At 36.5% G+C, this 12182-nt stretch overlaps 1 protein-coding gene across 1 annotated transcript in view; it reads right to left on the bottom strand.

Moving 5' to 3' along the window:
- Positions 1-12182, bottom strand: part of ZNF385D (zinc finger protein 385D) — a gene marked incomplete at its 3' end in the record, with an annotated part of 344731 nt that overhangs the window by 82132 nt on the left and 250417 nt on the right. Inside the window, exon 4 of the mRNA XM_080925977.1 lies at positions 7289-7451. Within this exon, the coding sequence (XP_080782103.1) occupies positions 7289-7451 (163 nt within the window). The remainder of the gene's footprint in view (positions 1-7288; positions 7452-12182) is intronic.

Below are 12182 nucleotides of genomic sequence, written 5' to 3'. Positions count from 1 at the left end.
AGTGGGATGCTAACCCCAGAGGCTTGCACTCCCCCAGAAACAACTCACAGACTGTATGAAGTCCAAGAAATAAAGAAAACAAAACAAAACAAAAAAAATATTTACAAAACAAGAAAACTTTAACTATTTCCATGTTACATTTTGTTTTACATGTACTTTAGCTCATTGTAACTATTAAGTTTTCAAGGCATACAATTAAACCTTGAAAAAAATCAAGTACTGACTAAAAAAATATATTCATATAGTTTTATGTAAAAATTATGTTAAAATCTGAAAAAAAGTACTGACAAAAATGTATAATTTTAAGCAAAAAATGTTTAAAATCTGTACATTTATCTTTGTTTTGTAAAATAAAGTTGTTTTATAAAAAAAGAAATATTTCACTAAAACTATATATGTTTATTCATTAGTGGAATTATGAAACTACAGTTTTATTTTAGGGTAAATAATTAATAGCTAAATGTCTAATGATGTTTTTAGATGTACCTGTTATTTTAACCACACTCCCCTGCTTCTTTCTGTCTTCTCAGTCTTTCAAACTATTATTTACTTCTCTATGTTTATTGCTCTACAAATCGATGGTCTGAAAGAAGTAAAAAAACAAATACAAGAAATATTAAAAAAAATAAAGTGAGGCTTATTCTTATCCTCATGTGATGGTGTTGAGCACAGGATATGGAAAAGTGTGGGGAATGGCTAGTAAAGAAGGACCAATGAGGCCTGATATGCTCAGGAGTTTGGAACTCAAGGTGATAAAGTCAAATGTAGGTCTGAAATGAACCGCCTGTCTTTGAGGGTTTTCGTTGGTTTGTTTGTTGTAATATCTTCACAGAAGCCATTGAGCCCTGACTCTAGAAGCTAAGCTCTAAAACTGCTTTCCATAGCTCTTATTCATCGCTATTCTACATGATCTCATGGCTGCACGTGTGCCTTTTGTCACTATTGATCCTTGTTCAACTCCGTTGTCATATCTTTGATTTCTGGGTTCTAGCTTAAATATTTTATCATATAAGATTATGTATACTCTATAAATTTTTATAAATAAATATTATAAAGTCTGGGAGAGGGAGATCTCCTGTGAACATCACAGGCATAGATTTCATTAGAAGTATGTCATCTGAAGATAAAGCCACTGGAAATTTAATTTAAGTTCAAAGTTTAATTCTGATATCTATATCACATAGATATGTTTAGATTATTTTATACAGTTTATAAATTTTTCATGAAAAGCATTTTACACACACACACACACACACACACACACACACACACACACATATATATATATATGAACACTTATGGACACATTTGCTCTGAAGGGCTTCAGTTAACACTGATCTGAAATATACCACTCATCAGGTGAGATTTCAAACTCAGGGCAACTGGGGAAGAATTGTTACCAGGTAGTGCTTTGTCTAACAGCTCTTTGTCTTACATAGACAAGGTTCTTTAAAGGATGACCCTCTATTATTGATGCCTTCCTCAAGAAACCCACCAGTCAGGTAATATTGTGTCCTGTCATAGGAGAGGGGAAGAGGCTACAGCCATGTCCAGAGGACTGTGTCATGGGTTGTTAATGATACCCTACTTCACTGCTGCCTGTGGCACCTACCCTCCATCTCTCCTTCCCTGTTACAGGAGGACATAGGTATCACGAGGATTTGGGAGTTCCATTCTTTTGTCTGGTGTACCTCTTAGCACATGGAATTTTGTGTACCTACTCTCCTAATAATCTATGGCTGCCGACTGTTTGTTTTAAAAGAAACAACTGTTTCATCAAGTCAATAGGAGAGAATGTGCTCCATTTCTTCAAATACACATACAAGTATATACATAGCCCAAGATCAAAGATGACTATAGATTCCAATATAAAATTATACTCTAGCATATCATTCCAACATCATATGCTAGAGTGTAAAATTTATACTCTATACTTCATCAGACGTCTACAAATCAGAAATAAATCCCTGAAATCCCTGAATCACCTCATATGTCCACAGTGCTGATTCAGAACTCCCAAAAATATGTGTCTCTAAATGACATTTATGAAGATGCTATGTAATACTTTAGCAACAAGGGAAAGTAATAGAATGATAGTAAACCATATCCATAAAGCAAATGCTTACATAAGAGGCAGTACTTTCTGAAATCAACTTCAGGCTGTATATTTTCTTTCTTTTTAGCATCTGGGATATTTGAAGCCTAATTCATGGAGCCAAACTCTTTCTACCTTCCTCATGAAAACAGAAACAGATGTTTCCCACACACAAAATTCTTAACAATTTTCCAAATGACATTGTGGTTGGCTTTTCTATAAAAATGATTCCTAGATTCTCATCAGCTTAATATTGCCACTATATAGATTTTTCCTAAACCTTAAAGAAAGGAATACTGGTCCCTGACTTGGTTTGGAACTAAGCCTGATGGTGTGCAGGACAAGCTGGTCAGGTAAACATACAAAGAAAGGAGCTCCAGCTTTGGACCTGAGCATGCACAACTGCCAGTTTTCATCAGACATTCCATTTTTGGAGAGAAAAATTCTGTCCTTATGACCTGAACCACAGTAAATGAATAAGGTCAATTATTAAGCTAGACCTTGGCACCTTTATGTTGGGAAGTACAGCATTTCAGATTGCAAGTTTAAAGTTAAGAAAAGGAAAAGCAAGAGCTGAGTACAACGTGTCTAACTCATTAGACTGACAAGCACAAATTCGATTTCGATTTAGTTAATACCTTTGTCTGATGAACATTTTCACAACTAAGACTTACTAAAGAAAACTATATACATTTGAAAAAAAAAAAGGAGTTTTCAGGCCTTGCCAATTATAGGACTTGAATCAAACATATAGTTAGTAGGCTAATTAACTTCTTCCTGAGAGTCATTGAAGGGCCATTGCAAATGGCAAATGTTATGGGATCTCTGAAAGCAAGACAAAAGAAAAACACAGAAACACTTCCTTAGGGACTCTATTTGATGAGTTCTTATAAAATTTGCAAATACAAAACTTGATGACCAGTGAAGAACTATGGTTACTTAACAGAACCATTGAGAAGAAAAATGTAAAATTCTAGAGCTTACTGTGTCCAAATGCTGAGCTTTTCTAATTATATATATATATATGGCTAGTTATACTAGATGAGGACTTTTGTAGTCACTGTTTTTGAACTAGTCATCATATTAGCTGACCATAGTTTCGAATTCCTGATCCCTTAGTGTTCATTGCTTATGCACTGGGCACCACTACGCTCAAATGAGAATATTTTAAAAATTATTTTTGGGATTTGCTAAATATTGATGCTGGTAACCTGTATGAGCCAGTTCCCAACATGCATGGAAAGACAGGGCCATTCTTAGGACTGAACCAAAGAAGGTTGAGGTCAGGGGTGGTTGGAAGACTATTGCTTACCATTGAATCCCCAACACCCTCTCAGAAGGGAGGAAGTCATTCTGGCTTAAGGCAGTCAGGCCCTGCTATAAGATATTCCAGTAAATACTGCACAGAATGTATTATGTCACTTCCACTGATATTTCAGCCTTACCAGAAGAGGATTCATGAAGTTCTTTACCCACTGATGTAGAATTAGCAAGGCACAGCTAGATGTTGCTTCAACACTCTATCACTATGGTTAAATCCCCATGAAAAGAGACAACACAGCAGAAATGTTGCCTGAAAGAAAAATAATGTGTTACTGCCAAAGCTCCTGGGTTGTGGAGGTTATGACTTCGGCCTGACCTAGGCTCATATAACTGCTAAGACAAAGAGTGAAGATGAGTCCTCAAACTATAAAGATCATGGACAACAAATAGGGAACACTGTCCACTTATTTGTAATTTATCATTTCACAGGAGCATTCCACAGCATAGTTATATTTTATGTTAAATTAGATATACACTTTACTGCCCTTTAATATCTATTGTGCAACTTTCAATTTATATTTTATTTAGTATTGTCATGTGTATGAATTTAAGTGTGGGCCTGTTTGGAGCACGTATGAAGGCCAGAGGGCAGGCTATGGAGTCAGTTCTACTGTGGTAGCTCTAAGTACTGAATGGAGATCATGAAGTTTGAGCAGCAAGCAATTTTACCTGTGGAGCAATCTCAATGACTTTGGTTTAGTTGTTGTTGTTTCGTTTTGTTGTTTTGAAAAGATAATCAATTCCTCCTTCTCTCCCTTTAAAGCTTTCCAATTAAGTCGCTCTTTCTCCCTTTCAAATTCCTGACCTATATAGTGTGTGCATATATGTAAAGAATTTAATTAGGGCTTGCTTACAATTCCAGAATCTTAGCCAATTGGTATAATTGTTACAATGTATTAAATGCATGGTAGGAAGTAGGAAGGAATTGTGCTTGAGGAGTTAAAAGTGTTCAATATATGGATCCCAGGCAGCAGAAAAAGAGAGAGTCATAGGGCCTCACTTGGGCCCTTGAGACCTAAAGCAATCCCCAGTGATACACATCCTAAAAAAGACCACAACTACTCCATGACCTATATAACTCCTTATCCATTCAAATAGCCCTACTCCCTAAGCATTCAGATATATGAGTCTATGTGAGCCATTTGTATTCAAACTCCCTACCACATTACACATCTTGGCCTCCATTAGGCTTACAACCACATCATAATTCAAAACTTCATTTAGTCAAACTTCAAAAGCCTTCATAGTCTATCTTGGTCTCAACGCTGTTTAAAAGTCCAAAGTTCAAAGTCTCTTCTGAAACTCATGGCAATCTCTTAACTGCAAGCCATAGTAATCAAAATAAAAAGGCATATTTAATACTTCCTACTCACAAAGGCCCAGAATACACATTACTATTCCAAATGGGGGGAAGGGTGCATAGTAAGAAAATATTGAACCAAAGCAAGACCAAAACTATAAGAACAAACTCTAAATTCTCTTTTCATGACTGATGTGAAAGTGCCTTTCAGATCTCCAAGTCCTTTCAGTTTTGTTGACTAAACCAATATCTCCAGGCCTGGTTCTACACCCAGTCTACAGCTTTTCGTGGCAGCTATACCATGACTCTGGATCTCTTCTGAAATTATCCAAACTTTAGGGTTCTCCAATGAAGTCCAACTTCAATTTCATAGCTTCCCACGGTGACCTTTCTGGCCCAAGCATGACTAACCTGACAAACACCTTGACTCAGTGACTTTTTCTGAGGGAAGTCTCTATAGCCTCTTACTTGTATCCTTGACTCTGAAGCCAGAACCATATGGACAAAACGACCAAATTATTCTGTTTGATGAGACAGGAGCTTGTTCCCCTTACTCAAATACATTTTCAACCGCTTTCTGTTGTAGATGCTTTCCTTCACTACTTATACTTTTCTTCATTGCCTTTACACTTATTAGAAGCTTAGATCAGAGGGATCTTGTCCCGAGGTCACCATTCCCTTTATTCTATTTAATATCAAGCTTTCCTTTAAACCTTTGGCTTCCTTAAGCATAGGGCTAAAGTCCATTACAGGTCTGGTGCTCCTTTTCTACTCAAACTGCACATTTTATATGTTCACTTGTTCAGCTTTCTGCTTTTCATTATAGGTCTGCAGAAAAACAAACACTAACAACCACAAAACAGAGTAAAGTAGTAGGCTGTCTTGAAATCTCCTCTGTTAATGTCATAAATTCCAATCTCTTCAATTTTCCCTCAAGCAATTTTGTTTTGGATGTGAGCAAAAAGTGGCCATGATCTTTGCAAGATCTTTACAAGAATGGTCTGTAGACCACATGCCAATAGTCTTTCCCTTGGACAGTTCAAATAGCTCTCTGCACTGTCTTCAGTGCCCCACTAGAATGTGCCATTTGGTCTATCCTAAAGCATTCAACTGCTACTATGTTTTTTTTTTTTTTTTTTTTTTTTTTTTGTAAATGATGTACCCTTCTCTGTGACCAGAGTAGCATTGGGTTTAAACATTCTTCTATTGGTATTTGTCAACAGATACTGTGTTCACCAGCTTTCTTACCATCATACATTCAACAACAAAATCTTTAATGATGAGAGACATGTTAAATGGTTTTATCATTGTTTCTGCATTTATATTAAAATGGCAGAAAGTCACTCTTGTGCTAGATACCAAAAGACTGTGGGCAACAGCCTATTCATCCTTTAGAAGCTGGTAACAAATAGGATATATCAGAGAGTCACTAAAATGAGTTCAGAACCTGCAGTGAGGTGACAGTACAGAGATAAAGGGTGCGTCAGCCACAGACTTGGGGTGTACACAGGCTCTGTAGGAAGGGTGTGGTATGTCTATCAGTGGCAGCATAGTGTGGGATGGAAATTAGAAAACATTTCCTTTTAGATTCAGACAGAATTTTCCATTTCCCGAGAGCACCAGAGCACAGTGTTTGTGTCCCACTGATTAAAAGTAAAGTCACTTTAACCTGTTCTCCTACTTAGCATTCTATATTTTTATATGTTTGTACTCAAAACAGTTCATTTCCGATGAAGACATCGCTAGAACAGAGGCTATGAATATTTTCTTTTCCTTGCCCATTTCACTTATATACCCTGGAAGACAATCATCTCACTAGCCCCAGCATTCTAAATTCTATTTTCTACAAAGTGATTTATTACAACCCTGTCTCCACATCACACAGGACTACCTGTTCAGTAAATCACAAGAAACAGTGGTCTCATATTTTAGATGCCAGTTTTGGGAAACACACTACCTTCATAGCTGTGAATAAAATAGTCGTTTGAATTCACTAACCCAGGGCCATTCAGAGGCAGAGGCTGTTATTTTACTGTGATGACCATTAAAAAGAATAATTAGCATCAATAATACTTACATGCCCATGCAGAAGGAAGGTTACACAGCCAACATTAGCCCAAATATCACCACATTTAAAACAATGCAGTGCTGGAATAAAGCCTAAAGGTAGTAGTGTGCATATGCGGATCTTCTGCATTCACTTAGTACCAACTGTGTTCTCTCAGCTAGATAAAATCACTACCACAGTTATAAGGTAGATATTATGCAGAAGCTGAGGATATACACAAAATATTAATTTCCCCAAAAGCAGGAACATAGTTTTCAGGGAATTTATAACAAATGGTTTTCTCTAAATAATCACAAGTCTATTTCAGAATGCAAAATCTGTTATATGCCTAGTGATTGTCTGAAAAATTGTGGAAAATGAGAGGGAACGGTTACCATTACACAGATAAATGGATTCCAACAAGAATCGATGTAATGGGCACATATTTAAAAAGATATGGAGTTAGACAAAGAAGGGAACCTTCAAACAATAACAAAGACAACAACAAACATCATTGCTTAACCTGTTTTGTCAGAGCTGGTGGTGATGGGATTGGTAGTGATGGAGGTGAAGGTAGTCTTTGCGCTGTCCTTGGCAGTGACAGATTTCTGCTTATTTTTCATGGCTTCCAGTGCTTTGAGCTTCTTGGCATGTTTCGTGCCTTTGTAGTGGGCTGCTGCCTGGCTCTACAAAGGAGAACACAATGAACCATGCAATCAGGTTCATTTCTAAACTGGCATTCTCTGTATTATTGCAAATACAGACTCTTACAATAACAGGTACCATTCAAGTTAATGCTGGTCAGGGATTTCTATAGAATGATGCTTAGAGAACAGTGGGAATCAAAGTCTAAGAGTCAGAAGAAAGAAATATCCAGTTGCTTCCCTTAAAGAGTAGAATATTAAAAAATCTACATTTTCCTTTTAGAGTGTTTGTGTGGGGGGCACTGGTAAGAATTTATACTGGCATTGCCTTTGAGCAACCACTAGAGATACTGGGCTTCAGAGAACAATTTACAAAGGCTCCAGCAAAGAGTGACTATCCTCTTCTCTGTTCACAAAATATAGTTTCTCTTCCTGCAATGTGACCGATTAGCATGCATTGTCTACAAGAAGGACTCCTATACCCTAGGATATGTGCACTTAGTAGGCTGACCTTGAAAACACAAAGTAAAAAGCAAGGCAGAGAAGTACAAGTGGCATATGAAGCAATAGGGATTTCCTAGTTCTTCCTTTCTTTTTGCTTTCTACCAGGATTTCCTTGGAGAGCCCAATATATTTCTCTCCAGCATGGTTATACCTGGAAAGTTCCGTGGCTGATCACGAACTAAGGTGGTAGATGCAGTTCATTCATGGGTGGTTTCAGACATTCTGCTCTAAGAGTTCTCTGTATTTCCTGAGGCTACAGTTTATCCCAGAGCTGAAACACTGCCACTCCACAGCTCAAGCTTGCCTTAAACTTGAGACATTCCTGTTTCTGACTCCCCAGGACTGGGATTTATAGATCCCTGCCATTTCTCTTGGCATATTTTCTTAACACTGTTTTCTAAAAAGTTTCTTGAGAGACATTAATAGAAATAGAAAAGTCATTAGTTACGAAATAAATATCAATGTTCACTGAGAAGAACTGCAAAAATTACTCGACTTGGCAGCTAGTGCTAGGATTCAAATGGATAGATAAGGGTCACTTCTGAAAAACAAAATCTCAATGAAGGACTATATTTCTGTTGTGTTATCCATTGCTTTCCATTTAATATTGAAGCTAAATATTTTATTTTACTAATAAAATGGCAATAATTTCATTATAGCAGTTAGAACAGGCAGGGCCATTAATCATGACACGTTTTGATAATAAAAAAAGACAAAACTAATACTTCACATCTTCATTTGCATCATTCTGATAAGATGTTCTCAAATGACTAGGTACCTTTATTGAAAGAACACTGGATAAGGAAATTGTAGAGTAGGAAAAGTTTGAACAGAAAGCACTCTTACGCACTAGGATACATTTCCAACAACATAGAACATGAGAAACATAGCGTGAGCCCAACAAATTAACTGTGAAATTAGTTATCTGTTGCATTTCCCTGGTCCTAAGTGAGGAAGCCACTCTGACACAATACTCTGTTTTGTTTATCCTGCCTGGCAAAACACAGACTATAGTCAATTAAATTCACATGGAACCTGGACATATTCTTTGGGTCATTGCTGTGTAATATTATTAAAACAGTACCCCCCATGGTGAACAACACATATGCTTTCTAAAGTTATGTATTTAAAATTTGAGTTTTAATCAACAATGTTACTATATTCACATATGTCTTCAAAATAAGCCTATGCTTATAACCTTATACCTTTAAGGCAAGTTCACTCTGTAGACCAGGCTGGCCTTGGTCTCATACTTGGGTTCTTCTTGTCTCAGTCCTTTCGGTACTGAATTACTGGTGTGTTGTATCCATCATTCCCAGATCCAAAATATACATATTAAAAGATACTAGAAAAATCCACATTTTCAATGTGTTATAGAAGACTTTCCTATGACACAGCATAATCTATGTGAATGTATTTACTTCTGAAATTAAAATCTATACTACAAAAGAATGTCCACAACAGAACAAGCACATTTCACAAAGAAAGCAAAGCCTTCTTGTTCTCCCATGGCTTAGGAAGGGGGAACAGTGTGGGGGGGGGGAGAGACAGAGATAGAGTGAGAGACAGAGAGAGAGAGAGAGAGAGAGAGAGAGAGAGACAGAGATAGAGTGAGAGACAGAGAGAGAGAGAGAAAGAGAGAGAGAGACTAAATCTTAAGGAAAAGTAAAAAACACCCATATCTGTGTCTGCTTTTATAGATATTAATTATATGTCATCAATACCTATCTACAGCTCTCTGTATAAAAATATTTATCCAGAAGAGATGAGCTGAAAACATGGGGTTAACATGGAAAACTTTCCATTCTAGTCAAGTAAGTTGTAGCCTTCTAGATGTTGTTTTCTGAGTTCCCTCTCTCCTGCTATTTTTCCTAAGGTAACTATTGTTCCAGAGTGAACTCCTATGCTGTTACTTTGACCTATTAATTATGCTCTATTGCTCTTCTACAGTCCAAGCTGTGGCAGGTAAAGAAACATGGTATGTTATGTTGTAATAATAAATATTAGCTGTATAGAATGATAATAATGAGAAGAGGGTGATGATGATGAATATTAGGCAAAATCTATGTCCTGTGCCAGAAAAGTTTGAATTTCACTGTAGCAAAACATCTGATTCCATTTTGCTTAGGATGTGTCTTGGAGTTTAGTATGTCTAAGTTCTTTAATTATAAACTTCTTTCTCTGAGTGGTTAGATAGCAAAAACCACATAAAAATTTAGGGCTGAAGTTTCTCTGCTACTTTATTTAATAAAGAAGAAATTTAAAGGAAAAATAGATTGCAGCTTTCTAGATTATCCTTGCCTCTATCGGTTCTCATACGCAACAGGGAAAATTCATTAGATTGAAAATTTTAGCCCTTAGTTGCATCTTCCATAGAGAAGATTTAATGATTTGTATCTTCTGGTTATATAATTAAGAATTCATGTAGCAGACTCTACTAGTAATGAATTTTTACTAGTATTGTAAATCAACAAAGAAACCACAACACAGTGATACATTTAAATGTGTTTTTTGAGTTCATGTACTAGGTGCTTTTATTCTTTTATATTCTGATACATAAATGAATGGTAACCATGGGAACAAAAAAAGAAGGTATTATCAGAAAAGTAATTTTTACATACTACCACTATTAAGGTATTGGGATCAGGGGAGTCTAAATAAATCTACAAAAACAAATGTAGGCTTATGCCTTACTTTCACAGACACATGGAAAACTTTTATAACCAGAGAAAATACTTTGTTTGCTTTATTGAGTGATTGAAAAAACTTATATAGGTAGATTGATTTCTCTTATAAATAATGTTGTTATCACTAAGCATGAAGCAAATAATTTTATTCTTTTAACTTGTACAGTAGAGTACTTATGTGAGTGAATGTAGAAGCTGAATGTAGACTCTTTTTCTGTTTTTTGCTATTGAGAAAACCATAACAGTTTAGCATGTGGAGCTTACATTGCTCTATCTTTAAGGAATCATTCTAGAGAGTTGACAAGTGTCAGAGAATAATTTTGAATTTGGAAAGCTGATATTCAAGATCAATCATAGTTTGAAGAGATACAACCTCTGTCTAAATTTTATGTCTGCTTTAGGCTGTGTTCAGGTTTCTCCAGCGAGTGCTAATTCACAAGATAGAACTGTAAATGTTCCAGGTCTGTGATGAATGGAGAAAAGCCAGAGAAATGACCTACCCTAACTATTAAGTGAGCACACAGGATGCCTTCTCAATACTTTGTTCATAGTGTGGATGTCACAACCATTTCTAAAGTCTGGAGACAAATGAGAGACTGAGGATCTAATTATGTCCCAGGGTCAAGTTGTCACGGGCATTTTGCTCTGGGATGACATGAATGTACTCTGTAAGTAATTTTGACTTTGTTCTGTATTGTTTACAATGTCTGTCTCCAGAAAAATAAAAAATAAAAAACTCCCATTGGAGATAAATGAGCAGCAGCCCTTTCTTTCGTTGTCTAAAGAAAAATGCTACAAGAAGAAATCTTTTTGTCAAGTGCTTATGACTAGTCTCTCTTACCTAGAGGCCATTTATAGCCTAGTGAGATGTCACCTCTTCTAGTGCTGCATGCATATCAGTCACATCACTCCTGCTGTTACCACAGAGGGTTAAGTACATGTTCATTCCAGTCACAGCCCCCATTCCACCATAGAAAGTAGACCTTAAAATGCTCCTTTTTCTGTCCCTAGAATCCACTAGCCATTTCTAAACACTTGCCGACTAAATGCATGTTGAATTAATATCTCATTTTGATTTTCAAATGGAGATATGCATATGGTGTCTCAGTGGATTTTGTCTGTGAGCAGGGTTCAACTTAATTCTCTGCAGTTGCTTGGCATTGTGCCCTGTCGGCTGAACACACTTCAGGGGAATTTTATGGCACTTAATGTGGGCAAAGCATCTGGCACAAGCACAAACTATTCTTTTATCTTCTGGGAGGAAGCTTATCATGAACCACAAACTGTGCTATTTATGAGCACTTGCTTTGTATAGAAGGTGTTTAAGGGATAATTTTGAGATGGTTTGCTTTTAAAATTTTCTAGTGAATAACAGTTTGGACTAGTCCAGGAAATGCTTTGGATAATTGCAGTGATGACTTTAACATTTTAAAGGTTAACTGGAATATCAAATACTTTCCAATACACAGACATTTTCAATTATTAAAAATGTTTGTGCTTTAGGTCTTCATCTATACCCAGAGCTGGGGCTGTCCCACTGGCCTCTAGGCCCAAGTGCCAGCAGAGATGTGGTCTCTCAGGA

The sequence above is a fragment of the Micromys minutus genome (genome assembly GCF_963924665.1).
Source record: "Micromys minutus genome assembly, chromosome: 12".
Lineage (NCBI taxonomy): Eukaryota > Metazoa > Chordata > Mammalia > Rodentia > Muridae > Micromys > Micromys minutus.
This window is presented reverse-complemented; position numbering and strand designations above follow the sequence as displayed.